This window comes from Bacillus rossius, chromosome 3, assembly GCF_032445375.1.
Source record: "Bacillus rossius redtenbacheri isolate Brsri chromosome 3, Brsri_v3, whole genome shotgun sequence".
Lineage (NCBI taxonomy): Eukaryota > Metazoa > Arthropoda > Insecta > Phasmatodea > Bacillidae > Bacillus > Bacillus rossius.
Window position 1 is genome coordinate 36,682,921 of NC_086332.1, and position 18,776 is coordinate 36,701,696.

Below are 18,776 nucleotides of genomic sequence, written 5' to 3' on the forward strand. Positions count from 1 at the left end.
TTAAGATCTGATTGTTTTTCCCACAGCCAACTATTTGTGGCATGCTCGCAGGTCAGTAATGCAGAAAACCAGTTCAAACTAGCTAAAAACAGAAGAACAGCCAATGTAGTGTATAAAGAGATTCTTTGAAGTAAATGTTTTGTTGTTTTTGAAGTGTTTTAGTTGTTTATTGAGGTTGAAAGTAGAAGCTTATTCGTCCAAATGTTACGTGGTTACCTATTATACCAAATATTGAAAAAGAGGTGGGCAGTTTATCATTTCTGAACATAATAAAAATAATACAACTGTCTCTACTGTTAGCTTACAATATTTAGATTTATTAAGTGGTGCAAGATTACACTAAATTCCATGCAGACACAGCTAGTCTAACAATAAATCCAGCTCGAAAGCACAACAAAATAATTGATACAAATACATTACATGGTAAATAATGTCCTTTCAGTCTTAAAATTCAAGTGATCCAAATACTGTGTAAGATTAATTCAGCACTGACCCCAATTTTTCATTAGGTTTTATTTTTAATCCAATTTATTTTTTAAAAAAAAAATGATTTCTGTGTTATAGTTTTAATTTTTATAAAATCTCTTTTTTAATACTTACTCCACCAAAATAGTAATAAAAATTATAAGATGCAGTTTTACTGTAAAATAATCTTTACTAAATTGGTCTAAAAAAAAGACATTCAGAACAATGAAAATAAAGTAGCAAGTATTTATGGTTTAAAAAAGTTTCAATAAGAGATGAAAAATAAAACTAATTAAATTAATTTTTCTGATCCATTCACTTTGGTACAATTTCTTGTCCTGAAATAATGGCCTTCCTTAAATTTCAAACATTAAAAGATTTTTTTAAAATAATTTAAATTAAGTTTTCGTTAAATGATACTTAAGTTAATGATATAACTTGCATTTTGGGTGGTATATAGTATATTTACTTGTATTTTGGTGTTACGCAGTGTTTTGACAAGCCTTTCAATGTTATTTAGGTTTTATCGCCACTCACATTAATCGTGTCCCTACTGATTAGGTACTAACATGAAAATATTGTGAGTACTGAATCTCTAATGCAAATGTTCAAAAAATATTTTCATAACATTACTGTAGGTAAATAGATGAACATGGCTACAAAAGAATCGGCAGGATGATGGAGGTATTTTTTTATTTGAAAAAATCACGTATCCAGAGAGAAATCAAATCTGGTATTTTTGGTCCATCATATAGTGTCTTGAGCACTGTATCAAATAACTGGCCAAATTAAAAATACGTATGATAAAAATAAAACCCAGCAAAACGTTTTGACCAGTAAGCTTCAGAGCAGTTGCAGAAGCGAAAATGTGAATGATGCTGAACCTGTTGCAAACATGCTGCGGTTCCATCTTCAGCAGCTCAACAAGTTTCTCGTTGGTCAGCCTAGACATCAAGTCAGGCAGAGGTATGGTCCCACCGCTCGTGAGGAGCACTGACGCATGGCATGTCGCAATGTGGGCTGGCGGGACGCCGTAGCGAGAGCCCAGTCTCATTGCGAGGAGAAACCTTTCATCATCTTCTGTCCTGCGCCAACATTGCCAAACTTAAATTTGCTATTTTCAGGGGCAGCTACGATTACATTTAAAAAAAATACCTACCTTAATATTTACTAGGTACAAAATACTAATAAATTGAATGATCACGTTTCATTATAAATAAAAATATAAAATAATAATATAACATAAAAACTTAATATATTTCTTTTAATTCCTAACCTAATGTTTTAGTGAAAAATTAAGCTTTTGAAAACAGTTCAATTTTGAGTATACATTAAATTCTTTCCAGAACTAATTTTTCTTTTATTAATCCAGACCAATGAGTAATTTGTATAGAACCAATCATAGATACAGCCATACCAAACTGTTTAAGAAGTTCCTGGCTCATGTGTTTTCCTGTTAAGTTCAAATATAAATACTATGAACACACCTATGTATTGCACTTTGAAGGAAAAAAAATCCTATTTATTTACTCAAAATATGCAAGTCCCTTGAGAAACTTAATGGAGTTAAGTGTACCCCTACAATAGTACTGCATTTACTAAAATACCAAAATACTTGTTTCTTAAGCCTCACATGGTATAACCAGATTTTTTTATTCTGTTACAGCTGGCCTAGATCTATATCCCAAACCTGTTATAAGCATTTAAAAATCCTGTAAAATCATGTAATATTCAAAATCTAAGTTCAAATTAGGTATCGCTGTAATTTAATTATACAAAGTAAAATAATAGAGGTAAATGTTGAAAGTACAGGCTTATGGAAATTGAGATAAATTAATGAAACAGATTTTTTCATGTACAGGCTTAAGTAATACAAATTTTTTTTTTGGCTGAAGGGGTTTAAAAATAATGTTTGTTTTTACTTGAAGGTTGTTGATTATTGGCTTCTGGAAATGGAGGTGAATAGTAACTAAATGACAAGGTTGGCTAGGTTAGTAAGCTATTAATAATAAATAATAATAATAAGTAAATAACCATTTTAAGAAAGTGACATTTTATTAATGTAGCTTACTTAACTTAACCAACCCTTTACTTAGTTACTATTTGACTTATTTCCTGGAAGAGACGACTCTACAATGTTCACAGGTAAATATCACTAGTAATATTTCAAGCCCCCTTCTGCCAACAACTTGGTAATGTTTCTATAAGCCAATACATTTTGTTAATTTCTTATTTAGTTTCAATAAGCTGCAATAGTCTACACTTTACCACAAGAAGGTACTTAGCCCTTTATAAAAAAAAAAAACATTTAATTTTAAAAAAACCTCAAATGGCACCCAAAAAACTAATAGAAGGTTTCATTAAATGCATTTACTTCAAGTTTAAACATAAAATACAAGATAAAATTTTTATTTAAAATCAAGACCACCTCAGTATTTTCCTTGTTTGCTAAATAAAACACATCCAAATAAAATTATTTAAAATTTCACAAGGAAAGTATGTACTGTACATTATTATTTACATACTTTCATACCACCAAAGATCTTTCAACACATCCCATCCATTTCATTCAAAATTTCAGAAAAACAGACGAATGAAAAATTTTGTTTAAACAAACCTCAAACATGTTAACGGTAGCTTATAATTTTTCCATGACTTTATTTGTTCAAAGATCCATGCAGCGATGAATGTCGTAACAAATCTAAATCTTATAAACTTATTTAAACAACATGAGATAGCTGAACAGCGCACGAGAGCAGTGTCGCACACACACACATGGCAAGACCCAGGATGGTGTCCTGACGGTACTGGTCGTCGTCCGAGAACCGCTGCAGGTCCACGCCGCAGTCAAGGGCCCGCAGTTGGCAGCCCTGGGCGTGGTCTGCTAGCAGGTTCCGGTACTCCAGCAGCAGGCGGAGACACTCGTCGGGACACGGTTCTTCCGACGCCAGGCCCAATGCGTACTCCACCACCTACAAAACTGCAATGCGTTACACCTGATCTGAACATTCATGTGTTTTATTTTGGTCCTGAAGGCATTAAATGGGACAATACTCATACTATTAGGTTGACCTTTGGAAAATGTGCGACAAGGCAATACATTTTTTGTAGCTGTCGTAATCTGTCATATATTTTTTTTTATAAGATTTGTCACATGCCCACCAATAGCCAAGAGGGCTTCAACGGCGGGCACGACATACACTGGCAAGGACACAATGGTCACTGTAAACACATGTACTCCCCCCCCCCCCCCCCCCACCAATTGACGGTACCAAGAGCAGGCAAGCACTTCCTAAGGAGCATACTCGACAGGTATGCACCACCGCAATTGGCCAACACTCGCAAGGGGGAAAGTGCCATATACCTGCAGAGACCAACACAAAAGAGAACAAATAAAAAATATATATAATTGAATGCAAAATATAAAAATATGGTTGAAAAATAAATATAATGACAATCAAAAAACAGTACAACATAACAAGAATAAATAATATCGAACATGTATACAATAAAGTTTGTATAGTAAATAATTTTAAAGACATTTTTATATAATAATAATAATCATAATAATAATAATCAGGGAACAGCTAAAAGTATAAGTTATAACAGGAAATACATACAATTTCCCGTCTCATATCGTCAAATGTTTTGGTCCTTTTATTTACTCAGTAAGATATGAGTAATTTTTTTCCATGTTAGATGATGCCCATAAACTTCTTTTCCCACATCAAACAATGATTTTTAAGTTGAAATTTATCACATGTTCGGATATTACAGCTTACTTGTTTAATTAACAGAAATATGAAGCTGCCTGATGTGTAAATTTTCTTTTAAAAACTTCTCAATTGTTATAACCTTTATTTGTTCGTCTTTGTCGTCGCTGTGTACAGCTTATAAAAATGTAGCCAGCATTAGTTGGCATCATTCATGTTTGTTTACATTGATGCCCTTATAGAGTGCGTGCATCTAGTCAATATCAATATTGATAGCTCGCCGACTGCATGCAATGCGTGCGCTCTGTCTCTTGCCGCATAAATTAATTAGTTAGCCCGCACTCTTTCATGGTTATTATGTACTACGACAATAGTTATGCATTAGTTCAGCTCATGTTCGGGTCACAGTTTTCAATTTTATATTTAAAGTTGAAAAATATATGTTTTAGTTGCCTGACTTATTAATTTAAAAAGTTTTGGCATGCGTTTGTATACTCTACTTTTTAAATAAAAGTACTTTCCATTAAATAGGTTTCGTTTTTATGAATAACTTTACCTAAACACATAAAAATCACATAACCTACCTACTTTTTAAACTTTATTTTACAATAAACAGTGCAACAATAATGCAATAAAAAACGGTTACTGAATACCACACAGAAATAAATAATTATGCCTGTAAGCTAGCACTATAGCAAAATAAGCATACTTATAAAGCTATTACTAAAATGAAAAGAACAAGTATGCCTATAGCACTGTTATAGTGATAGCTTATACACAGCCAACATATTTAATAAACATTAAAGTGTATCAAACACTATAAATGTATAAAAACAAAAGAAAATGTTCAATACATATCCGTGGGCACTACCTCCAGCCAAGATGTTTAAGTATGTGCCCTATGCATCACAAGTCTTTAGATGCACCACGCTAATTCAAGGTGCCTTTAGTATTAAAACTCTTGGGTGTTTGAATTTTGTTCCAGCAACTAACACTATAAAAAAAAATTGGTGTCTCTGGTATTTAAAATCCCTAGCAGACAACATGTTTAATGGCATCCACTGAATTTAAACTATGCTATTTAAATTTGATGCTGATGACTACAATATATATTTATTATTTATATGTTTACATCCCAACCGACACTGGTCTAGTGGTTAACATCTTTGTCTGCCGATTTGCGACCCCAGGTTCGGGGTGCTGCTGCCGCAGTACATTTTTATTCTTGAAAATAACACCACTGCTTCACAGCAGCGCCACCTAGTTTTGTAAACATGAACCAAGATGGCCACCACCGACCATGACGTCACAAGCAGATGCCTCCCCGCCACGTGACTTGCATATCATGTAGTATTTAAAGAACAATAACCACCTGCGGAGCAACCACCGGTTGCACCGCCATGCCTCCAGGACACGCCCACCTGTGGATCTGGAGCAACCACTTGTTGCTTTGTTTACATTTGCTCCGAAAACCGACCAGTTCCTACTACTACTACTGTTACTGCCTCGCATCGCGATAAATCGACCATGGGCCATGGCTGTCAAAAAATTATACACCATGGCATAGCAACTATCATTTTACTTCTTTTATATTCATAACAAAGGAGTGCCTGTGTATTCTGTTATAGTTTATCTTTGTAGACTTTTATTAATTTTTCCCTGCTAATGGTATGCTTGGTAATACAAATATAATTTTTTTTTTCTATTTCAAGTTTAAAAAGCTCAACAAACATACGTGTTTTCTATCGTCTACACAATTTTTCCATTAATGTTCAAGACTGAGTGAAAAAAATTTTGATTGGATACTTGTTTTTTGTTTAAAATGCTGAGCTCATATTTTATAGTGTTTATGATAACTTTTATCTAGGGATGGGCATATCAATTCTTTTGGTGTTTCAATTCTAACAATTCTACCTGGAATCGGGATCGTCAATTCTCAACTTGTGTGGAGGGAATCGTACCATATAAGGAATCCTATAATATTTAAAATGGTATGTCATAATGAATGTCGATAATTTGAATGTGAACTAGATTCACATAAAACCTGTGACTCTTGCCCCAATTGCAGGAATTTCTGGCCAGTAAGCTCACAATGTTATGCAACTCACCTGGCTCTAATATACAAAACACGTAAATTATTTACTTGAAAGTTAGATCACAACCGTAATCACCTACACTTATCCATAACCCTGTACCAACCAAAGTTAGGTGTTTGTACTTGTGGGGAAAACAGTGCAAACCACTTCAATTTAATAACTTTATTTCATAGATACAAAAATAACCTAACTTTTCTCTCCACTTAAACATAATTTCTTTCACTACCACATCAATGAGCAATTACGACACCACGATGACAAAAATAATCCAAAGCAGCCTGGCCAACTACATTATTCATAAACATTTTAGTTTTAATTTCTTCAGTCTTTCGTCTTTCAGCTGATTTCTCGTTACATTTTTGATACTTTTACATAAATATTTTTTTGTTTAAAAGAAATTTGTTAAAAATATTATTTACATACATATTAAGTTAAAACTAAAATTAAGTTTTATTCTTTGTGCATAACAAATTTTTTGTACAATATACACTGCTTTTACGTTCAAGATTGTGTTGATCTTTCTATGGATCTTTCATTTGCCATGACCACAATAGCTTGCGTTATTATTAAATCTATTGTAAATTTGAATGTAAGTAAACAGAAACAATCTCACGTTCATTTTCTGTTTTAATAACAATAAAAATAGGAATTTCAAAAGAACACAAAATCATGGGATTTAGATGAGTTTTAATTTAGTATTTTGCATATATTTGTTGATGGTGAACTCCGGTGTCTAAACAAACACTAAAATAATTTATCAGTTGCAGGCTAATGAGATATAGTAGAGTTCCAAGAACTGACCCAAGCGGAGTTATTTCAGATTTAGTTGTCATTCTGAGTACTGTATTTAGATGTCAAAGAATAAAAAATGTATGATTAATAGTAAAATACATTTCTAAACACAAGATTATGTTGTAAAAGTTAAAATTTATAAAAGTACATTATACTTTGTGTGTGAATGACTAGTTAAATTATATTAATTGGGTATATCTCAAAATTAAAACCCTTTGTTTCATCCAACAAAATTCCCTAAAGTATAAACCAATCCAAAATTGTATAAAATTATTTTCTTCTCTAATATTAATTTAAGCATGCTAAAATTAAGCTCATCTTGATTTGGTTGGATACCTAACAGAAAGAAAACATTAATTAAGGAGGGCCTTAAACCTTTACAACATAGCATTTCCTCTCACTTTAAGTAAAACCGAAAATCCCATTGGGAATGAATCACATACCTACCTCAGAGGGAGAATACAAGAACATGTCTCCCTCGAATTCATCCAAAGTGTTGCACACCCTCAGGGCGAAGAAGTAGCACGCCAGCTGTGCTGAAATGATGGAAACGGGCAGATTACGGAAGCAGCGATCCGCCAGCTGTGGCTTGTCGAGTGCCATCAGGTGGGATAGGCCCAGGGCGTTGTCTTCTGGCAAAATGTGCTCGGCCAGTTGAAGCAGTACTGAAGCAACCAAAGAGTACTTGGTCAGGAATAACTTAAAACATGACATTTTAAAAAAACATACTGTAAAAAAAACCACTAGTGCACTGATACAACATTAAAATATAATTATAAAAACAAAAAGCAGGTACTAAATCAAATAGCAATATAACCTATTAAAAAAAAAACTGCCACATGCTCCCTGCTTTAAGAAGAGTAAACTTGGTAGTTTAATTAACAATAGAAAGGAGAATTGTTCAGTTCTTGATCTTTTATTTTTTTTTTTTTAAAAAAAAAAAATTGATTCTTCTATTTATAATGAAATGAAACCAAGTGCTGCAATAATAACTTTTCACTAAACAAAGAATGAAATTAAAATAGTATAGGAAACAACTGCCAGTCAAAATTATGAATTAATTGTAAATGATAATGGCCACATTAATAAGTACACGTAGTAACTTCTTGTGTCATTTTTTTTTCATAAACGTAACATTCTAAAGATGTGTAGCTGCATGAACAATGTTACAAAAACCAATTCCAAGTGAAACAATAATTTTCATCCAAACACAAAATGACCACACAACCAACCACATAGCTCTCTGTTCCCACCAGATATGCCTCTAAAACTTATAACAACACTACTATGCACTATGCCTTGGTACTCAAGTTCGCAACTATATTACACAACATCGCCAATCGTCCAAAACTAGTCTAAACAAACAGTACTGTTCTGTAATTTCTACAAACAATATACATACAGCAAAACCCCTTATTTGCACTTTTCATGGGGACAATGTAAAAAAGTGTAAAATGCGGGAAAGTGTAAATAAAGGGAAAAGTATAAAAAGGAGTACAACTTACCTTACTTAGTATTTTTTTCCTTTTGTTTAATAGCGCATACTATAATGCAGGTACAAACACACTAACAACAAATTATACTTTAGTATTTAATCAATTATTAATTTACCATATTTGACAAAAATAAAAAAAAGAATGAAAGCCTAAATGTTTTTCCTGATTACTTCCTAACAAAAAAATCTGAAATTTTCTTCTGCTTGCTTTTTGGCTGTTCAAGATTTTTTGCCTCTCCAAATTATAAATACAGTTGCAACCTGCAGTGTTTATAGCAAATACGGGCTACCTACACATTGCGTCACAGTAAAAAATTAAAAAAAAAAAAAAAGATAAAAAGCCGCAAATTGATGGAAATTTACCTTCAATAGCGCGCCGTACGCGGAGAAAGGTCATTGTACTCGGTCAGCTGCTGTAACGAAGCTGCGTAGCCGCCGACTGAGCTGTGCATGCACCCAGACTCATGACCTTCCATCAGCAGCCAGCCAATAGATGCGAGATTAGTGGAAAAAAATATAAGCTCCACCTCCCGTGTACCAGTTTTGTCCAGTTCTAATACCAGTTTATTGGTATACGCACCAGTTTTCTCGCTGCCCTGACATGTTCATGTTTACGTTCATCGTGATGTCTTGATACCAATAATTAATTATTTACTATAATAATTAATTATTTACGATCCCCAGAAATAAATGGTTAGTTTAAAAAATATGCGTCAACTGTACAATACTTCCGAAATTATAAAATACGTATAAAACAGTTACCAAGACTCCGCTAATTTTATCTTGTGAAGCTTATGTCTCGTACCAGTATTTCGGCTAAGTTGTGACATAAATACAGTATCAGAACTTACAAGCAGCCACTTTTATACATTCGTGAGTTTACGTTTTTCCCTCGTGCATTTTAGATTGTCTCCTGCTATAATTACTCGGACTTTTACACGCCTAGGCTTAAATTATTACATGTTTAGAAATAAAATCAACTTTTCATGTTATAAAATATGTATATTTTGCGATTTAAATGTTCATTGCCGACTATAAACGTTACGTTTTTCACGATGTTTTAAGGCCTACTAGCAAATCTTATCTACACTTAAAGAACCCACGGTATTTTCTGGTTGTTACGTGACATAAACAGCGGGATGGATTCGATTTTTGAGACGTAATTCGCGTGAAAGTATTGTATTAGACTTAATGGGAACTAAACGGGACCTGAAGAATATAGTGCAAATAACGGGAAAACGTAAATAACAGGAAAACGTAAATAACGGTAACATAAATAAGGGGTTTCGCTGTAGTCAAGTCTTAACATTCGTTCTATATTTTATTTTCCAACACAATTTTATAGGTCAAGTAAATTAGTTTTATTAATTATTTTAACCATAATGTTTGAACCGTCCTGAATTTTTGGTGTTACAATAAGAGATCGCAACGAAAACGAAGGGGCTTTTCAAAACGCTGACCCGACTCACCATCCGTGGTTTCGGCGTGCTGCTTGCCCGAGTTGCGCGCGTTCTCCTCTAGCAAGGTGATCCGCAGCAAGTCCTGACACAGCAGCAGTACTCGGTCGCCGACGCTCGGCACCGAGAACGAGTCGTACCTGACGCTCAGCCTGCTGGCGTGGTACAGCTCGTACAAGGAGCCGTAGAACTCGGGCACGCCCTGCAGCACGAAGGGTTGGTCCTGGTCGTACGAGTCCGAGACAGAGTCCCGACTGCCCTTCACCCACCTGCAGAGGATAAACAAATATCAACCCTGCGTGATCAACTTTCTACACCTGAACACTGGAAAACATTTCCTATACCGTATTCACCTGAATATAATGCTACAATTTCTACCAAAACTGTGGAAACTAAAAAAGGGAGGTCGCATTATGATTGCAAACTTGTTATCTTGCCATTGGGAAAGGCTTAGTCGAAAAACTACAAGCTCTGCCTGTAAACTGCATCACTTATGCCACTTTAGTACAGGGCTTCCTGGAATTATGCACAGGTGTGACAGATGAGAGATGCAGGATGAAGGAGAGGGTGCAGATGGAGTTTGTCCCTGCTTCTCTTCCCTCTGGCTGTCTCTTCTTTCACCCTTCCAGATGACTAGACCACATATATCACCACATTCTTTGCTTTCTGAAACTGAGAACTGAGGCATGGTGTTTTAAGAGAGACCACGTAAATCACTCTACAGATGAAAGTAGTACCAGAAAGTGACTAGTAAGTATGGAATAAATTTAATAATTGAATTAATTTTCAAGTGCTATGTACTTGAATTGCGATTTCCAAACCATAAAGGTGGCATTATACTCAGTCACATTATATTAGGGTAAATACGTTACTTTCATTATGTATTTACACACACAAACATATGAAACTGACTCACAATACAGAATTACTGCTAATATAATGCTGGTTTGACTGAAAATTTTGAAAAATTACTAACCTTAAACAGTAGTATTAAATGTAATAAGAGTATAACTCATAATTTTATAAATGAACTTATAATATTTAGACTTATAAGGACCATAAACCATTAAAACACTCTAAGAGGGTTGCTTGCTAAAAAAATTAGTTTTAGCTGAAATCTCTAACCAGTATTATTTTCTAGACAACTTATTTTGAATTCATTAAAAAGGTAAACTTTTTTCTAATGTTTGTTAAGTATTACAAACAATTTCTCCCTACTGACTTAAGACACCAATAATAATTTCATTTGATTCAGCCAACATACTTAAATTAGTAGCCACCTTGATAATTTTTTTTTTAATATTACAGTTGCATGCAAGTTTGTAGAAAACTAGCCCATACTTTGTCACATTACTCTCTCCTAGCCCCTTTCATCCCTCTCTTTTTCTTGACTGACAAGGATAAAATAGCTAGAAAATGTCATTCTCTAAAAAGTATCACTGCTTGAATTTAATGTAAGAAACAATTTTAGTCATAACATTGCTCTTGTTGATAGAAGAAAAAAAATCAGATATTTCACAAAAAGAACCTAGTTATTTTTTATGAATTCCATTATAGACCAAACTTTTATTGCCAGTATAAAATTAGCATTTACATAGGTTTATAAAAACCACTTAATTCATACCCAAATGTGTTTTCCCAAAAATTCTTGTCTCCAATGTGTCTGAGAACATTATATGTGGTCTGCATGATGACTTCCGTGGAGTCCTCGACAACATGAAGAAGAGAAGTCTTAGGAGGGAATTCCTTTCGTGGTGAGACAGGCTGACACAAATGAGAACAAAATAAGAAACCCACCTCACATAAATCACCATCAAGAGATAACAAATAAAAAATAATAATTCTGAAGAATAATTTTGTAATAATTTTGTTACAGGAGTAGTTAAATAACAAGTAAATGTGTAAAAGTAGTACCACAAATGAAAACATTTTCAGTATTCAGTCAAAGAAACATTTTTTAATGTCTGCAAAAGTTTCAACTTTCTATATAATTTCATTTAGAAGCCATACAGTGTAAGTTGTTTGGTACCAAAACCTTAAATTACCCACTGTACACAAGCCGTTTCAAGCAGTACCCAACAAATCTTCTATAACTCAGGTTCAGTATTAAAACTCTGTTGAAATATTAAAAAATTTTCCATTCATCTAACTAAAAAAATAACTATTACTGTAACTACCCTTTAAAACTTACAGAGATGATGGAATCAAGAAACTGCTACGGCACTAGAGCAGACCCCAAACTTACAGACGTGAGGGCGTCAGCAAACTCTTCGTCCTCGGCCTGGTCACTCTGCGTCCTGTGCAGTTGCACCTGGGAGCTGACGGCCTGGTGCAGCAGCTGGGCCTCGAGCCGGCACCTTCGACAGCACGACAGCACTGTCATCCCCCGCGGTCGAGTGCGGGCAGGCGATGGCAGATGGGTACAGGCAAGGGTATATGGTGAATTGAATAGCAATAAAAGAGAATAAAAACCCAGCGAAACTGAAGTATATACAAAGCCAAACACCAAAATCCTCGTCAATACACCACATAATAACAGAAACGTGAGGAAAAACACAAAATAAAATAACTTAATTATTTTCTATTTAAATAATATACAATTATTTTCATATCGCTTTAGTTTAGGCTCTTATTTAAAATAATAAAATATTATTTCTTGGGTCAAAATATTAAGTTAGTTAGTATTTAGCCCCATAGCAAAACATCACAAGTAAATGTATAATGATATTGGGCTTTTAACGTTTCAAACATTGCATATTGATTTTATTCATATTAATAGTAATAAAAAGTTGGATTTCAACATTGCAGCTAAAAAAAAAATATTTAGCTGCACTTTTAATTCTTATTTTTATAACTTTCTCATGAACTAAGGAACTTATTGAATGTATTAGTTGCAATTTTTTGTTTAACTTTCATAAATAGATGTATATTTATTTTATGTACACATTTTAAGTATCTTACGATGAAATGTTGAAGTAATTGATCAACGAAATTGGTTTTGATATGAACTTATTATAAGCCTACATGTATTTGTATTTTTAATGATGACCAAAGATGAAATCCACTATTTTTAATTTAAAAATTTGCTTTTTTATAACACCATAAAATCTTGTCTCTACTGAAGTTCGACTGACCCGCCCGCCAGTCACCGCCATGGGGAATACTAGACGAGATGATACTGTGGTGGTGCCCCATTGCATTCCGCAGTATGGAGACGAAGGAAAAACAAACTCGGACCCTCTGGCTCACCAGCCATAAACACTAACCACCGAGTGAACAAGCAAAATAGTGTGAGAGGGCGGTAAAATCAGTTAAGAAAATAAATACTGTTATAAGGCAGGTCTGTGTTGTGAAGCTGCTGGAAACAAGGCAGGCCAGTCAGCCGACCAAGAGGGTCTACGGGAGACCCCACTTCACGATCACGTAAAGCACCCATCACTTCGGTACACGACAACCCGATTAGTGACGCCTCTCTAAGCCCTGTCGAGTGTTCGGCAAGTCCCCAGAGCCCCACCCACGTGAAGTGGCGAAACTAGGACCCAATTGTTTTTGCAACACAGATGATGTGAAACTTATTAAGGCGGGAGTTTGTAGGTATATGACGCCGACCTCCGGCGGGAAGTGACAGAGGCTGGTGGCGACACCGGCGAGCAAGTGCGGGACTGGTGAGAGCAGTGAAGCGAAGAGGGTAGTGACCCCTTGACAAGCGATGGGCTTTGTGTGCAAAGATCGGATTATCAGGAACCAAAGCATCCATAACGGTGTTGTGTGTGCGACTGATGAGTGAGTAGTGTTGAGACCGAGATGTACGGTAAGAGACGAACAGTATCGAGAGCCATGTCAAGCTGAGCTCCAGGGAGGAGAATAAATACTGGCCTTCAAAAGTGCGACTGATTTGAGAACGGTCATTTAAATTGTAATTTAACTAATAGCGTAAATATTTGTTAATAAATAAAACTGTTTGTTCCCATTTGTAACAATACATATCTATAAAGCCAAATAACGTGGAAGTGACATTATGTATTTAAAATAAAATCCATTTTTCAGAGAAAAATATTTTAGCCTAAAATTTGAAAGGCTTGGATCATCGTAGTTGACATTCATGACTGTTCAGCTGTACAGCTTTACACTGTCATAAAAATATTTAACGAAGGCCACATAGAAAGTTTCCTGCAGTGATACAAGCATACACCACGAAATTTCACCCAACAAGACTTTTAGCACAGACATGTTGCAATACCAAAAACACTTATGTTCTTTAAATGATTCATGCAATGAGGAAACTTGATTTAATTAAATTTATTGGGCATACGGAATTGTAGTTTTGCATTGTTTGTCAATGAAAAATTCAAGAATACAAATTAAGAAATAAAAATAAAAACATAAACCCACAAACAACAAGCTTAAATCAGCTATGTAAAACAGATAAACTCAACGATGTACATAACCAGCTATTATGGACAACACAATGACGAACATGTTAAAACTTAGATATCAGGAAACAACAAGAATTCTGTGGAAGGAATTTTGTCATGGAAAAAAAAATAACAGCACAGATGAACACAGTGGGCTAACAACAATGAGACAGTTTAACCAATAACAGTAAATGCAGACAGACTGTTTGTGCCTGATGATAGGGACAGATGCCAGTTCCCGAAATGTCACAATGGTTTTGTCATAGGAAACCTACTGTGTTTGTCTGTGATGTCGTTATGTTGTCCATAATACCTGTTTTGGTTCATCATTGGGTTTGTCTGTTTGACATAGGTTCTCTGTGGGTTTATAATTCTTATTCTCTGTGGGTTTATGTTTCCATTTTTATTTCTTAATTTTCATTCTTGAATTTTTTTTCCTTTGACAAACAGTGTAAAACTGCAATGGCGTATGTCCAAGAAATTGTATTAAATCATCTAAAACACTGCTAATGCAATGAAGCACAGCTGAAATCTTACTTGGTCGTGATCAGCTTCTCCATTTCGTCAGGCGTGCAGTGGAGCAGCGCAAACGAGAGAAGGCTGGACCGCAACTGGATGTCCGGGAAGTCCTCGCACTGACCCAGCTTCTGAACAACCGGCCAGCACAGCACGTGGGACTTCTTGGCTATGCGCTGGCATAGCTCTGCACAGTACCCGTAGTCTTTTGCCTGGTGACATACCAAGTGCACCGCACCAATGCAGTAAATGGACTGATCAAAACCTTACAGCACATTTAAAAATCAAACACTGTCAAAACTGGGCCAATTGTCTATTATTCTGGCATGTAACATACCAGTATCTTAAAATGTAGAAAATAATAAAATATTTATTTTTAGAATAGTCTGCAACTGTACGCAAAGCGGGAAAACGTATTTAAGATAAAATAAGTCGCTGCCCATACAGTCAATGAGCACTCATTGTCAGACTAAAGCACTGTGCTCGTAAAAAATACAAGAATCATCATGAAAGTGTTAAATGATAATAACTTTCTTAAAAGCTGCACCATTGTAATTTATTTTTTCTCCAGCAAAATTTACACAAAATTTAAAAAAAAAGTTTTTCTTAAGAAGATGATAATAAAAAAGAGAATCTTCCTGTAACAGCAAATATTGGATTTTTTTTAAAATCAGTTTATTGACGTATAAAAATATTCACATGTGGAATTTTATTTTACTGCATTATATTAAATTAAGATGATCAAGACACAAAGTATCTCAACATATGACATGTAAAAAATCAAATTACAGTTGTTTTATGGATGATGAATCATATAAACAAGATTTAAAATTTTTATCTTTAAGTACACTTGGATTACTCTTAGTACGCGATCCCAGGCCGATCTATGTTTTAATAGACAGTTTTTGATGAATAAAAACCTCTGCCTCTAATTGGGTTTATGTGGTAAGTCATAACACAAATATTTCAAAATTCTTAACTGTGGCACATTTACAGTAGGTTACTTGAAAAAGAGTCCAACAAGTCAAAAAAATACTTAGTATTAGTATATTTAATAAAGTAATAACATAAGTAATAGCAAGGGTCACTTAAGGCATGATACAACGGGCAAACAATGTAAAATTTTATAATCTCTATTACATGTACATGTTGTAAGCCAACGAAAGATAAACCAGAATAGCAAACTGATGCAAAACCTTCTCTGATAATACAGTGAAACCTCGTTAATAAAATACCGGTTATTTCAAAGTTCGCGTTTATTCGAACACTTTTAATTCCCCTTCAGACTGGGATAGCATATTTAATGTCAATCAATACGGTTAATACGAAATATTCGTTATTATGTATTACGAAGTAACCTCACGTCCGCTCACGTAGTGTACTATTGTTTTATTATCGGATAAACCGAATGAAATTTTAGAACAAGAATCGCACACTTTAATCACGTGCACGCAGCTTCACTATAATTCTGTTAACGGCAAATAATTTGTACGGTAAATGGTCTACAGTCAAACCTCTATCTATCGAACTCGCATGTATCGATTGTCCGTGTTTATCATATACTTTCTACGGTCCCGGCAAAATTGCCATACAACTAAGGTTAAAAAAGTCCGCTTGTACCGATGTTCGAATTATCGTTTTGTCCGCATTGATCGTACAAAATATGTGGTCCCGTCACTATAAATTATAATAGATGATCGTTTAACCTTAAAGATTTTGCAGAAATAACCATTTCTTAGAAAGAAACCGTCATAAAAACAGTAACGATAGTATACAGTAGTAAAAATCAACTTAAATCTGCAGCCAAGTAATGGAGCACGTAAATATGAAGAAAAGACAAATGAACAACAACTTACGAAGAAATTGGATGATGTACCATAACTACAGTACAAACCCAATTGTTATCCTAAGATAATTACCATAAAAAGAACTAAAGATTCTTTGTCGATACCATAATTACTACAGAAGCACGATAGCTACATTTGCACTACAGTTACCGTAACAACCGAGATGTATATTTACCATGACGGTAATGTATTTATTTATGACATATTAAAAATAAAGAACATTATTGAAAAAATAGGATGTTAAATTTTTATATGTACGTTTGGCACATGTTGCGAAGAAATAATGCGATCTGAAAAAATGCAGTACTACTACGAAAAGCGAAAAGGGTAATCGTGGATTTTAAGGTTATGGCAGTCTCTCTCGTTTTTCAGTAATATCGGCCGAAAATTAACAAGCGTATAGAAAGTCGGCAGAAATGCCGATTCAACTAAATATTGGCAAAATCGGCTTCTTCAGTACAGCTCTACATTTGATGACATGAGTAAACATATTTCAGACTTCAGGATATTGAAAAAGACTTTAATTTCCATGTAGATTTATGGTGCGTATGTTTTTTTTTTGCAAGTGTAAATTGAATTAAGTAAAATACTTCCATTTTTATTTATTTTTCAACTGATTTAACTTTAATGACAAGTAACTGATATATTTCTGACACTAATTTTGAGGTTGAAATATTTTTTAAAAATTCTTAGAGTGAAGTCCACTTCAGCATTAATTGTCTTGGAAAATGTTCTGGCTGCTAGTGATGTAGACACTGATGTCTTGTCTTCCTTCGACAAACTTTGCAGTGCAGTAAAGGACATTTATGCAATTAAAATAGTGCAGAAAAAAATCAATGAATTTTTCAAGCCTCTTTAATTCTCTATTTGACTAATTTTCGAGTAAAAAATCAATACTTGATTTTGTCGATTATTATTAATGTGAGCATATGCACCTGTTAATACAAACCTCGTTAATACAAACCGCAAAATTTTAGGTCCCTTCAGGTTTGTATTAAAGATGTTTCACTGTAGTTAACTAATTACTGTGTAGTAATTACACTTTTGCCAGCTACTACGGCAACAGGAAATGCCGGGTTTTATAATCTCTATTACATGCATGTTGTAAGCCAACGAAAGATGAACTAGAATAGCGAACTGATGCAAAACCTTCTCTGATAATTACTGTGTAGTAATTGCACTTCGGCCAGCTACTACGGCAGCAGAGGAAATGCCAGGTACCTGGAACGCCGTCTCGGCGACGAGCGCGAGGACTTGCGCCTCCCTGTGCCTGCCGTCCGTGCCGGCCACGCGCAGCTTCTGCGCCAGCTCCAGGAGCTCGCGGCAGCTGCGGTACGCCGAGGGCCGCTTGCGCACGCACGACTCCACCAGCCTCATGCGCTCCGTGCACAGCCGCACTGCAACACACGCACGGCTGAGTGCCATCAGGCTCGGCCCAGCACACCGAGCTGTGTGCCACATGCCTGGTGCTGCGTCTCAAAACCCCTGAACCTTAGCAACTCAACAGAGTGGTGCCAGATTTTCACTATAGACTCTTACTGCAGTTTAACGTAATATTACGTCATAAGTACATATAATAAATTATTGTTGTTGCTTGCTGATGCATTCTATACGTCAGATTGAGGAAAGAGACAGTTATTGATTATGCTATTTACGTATATTTATCTGGTGTTTACTTATACTTTTTTTATGCATATGCTTGGCAAGATTAAGAATACCTATACATATATTTGGTATAAAAAACTGTGCATATAAAACTTTTCAAATGCTTATACAGTTTTATATGGATTGTTGATTAACTATTATTTGCAGCAACGACCATGATCATTACAAGTGTGATTTTGGCATATAATAAATATTTCAGAGGAAATGATAAACTTTCATGGTTTTTTTTATTATCTTGGAAACCCATTTCAAACTTTTTCAATATATGAAAAAAAAATTTTGAAAATTTGTTTGGTTAGGTTTCTTGAAACTCAC

The 18,776-nt window shown here is 34.7% G+C and overlaps 1 protein-coding gene across 1 annotated transcript in view; it reads right to left on the bottom strand.

Annotated features, from left to right (window-relative positions):
• Positions 1-18,776, bottom strand: part of LOC134530526 (NBAS subunit of NRZ tethering complex-like) — a 91,223-nt gene that overhangs the window by 21,320 nt on the left and 51,127 nt on the right. Inside the window, exons 24-31 of the mRNA XM_063365422.1 lie at positions 18,018-18,193; positions 14,971-15,161; positions 12,264-12,375; positions 11,643-11,782; positions 10,031-10,287; positions 7,514-7,731; positions 3,241-3,437; positions 1,350-1,550 (exon numbers count right to left, since the gene is read on the bottom strand). Of these exons, the coding sequence (XP_063221492.1) occupies positions 1,350-1,550; positions 3,241-3,437; positions 7,514-7,731; positions 10,031-10,287; positions 11,643-11,782; positions 12,264-12,375; positions 14,971-15,161; positions 18,018-18,193 (1,492 nt within the window). The remainder of the gene's footprint in view (positions 1-1,349; positions 1,551-3,240; positions 3,438-7,513; positions 7,732-10,030; positions 10,288-11,642; positions 11,783-12,263; positions 12,376-14,970; positions 15,162-18,017; positions 18,194-18,776) is intronic.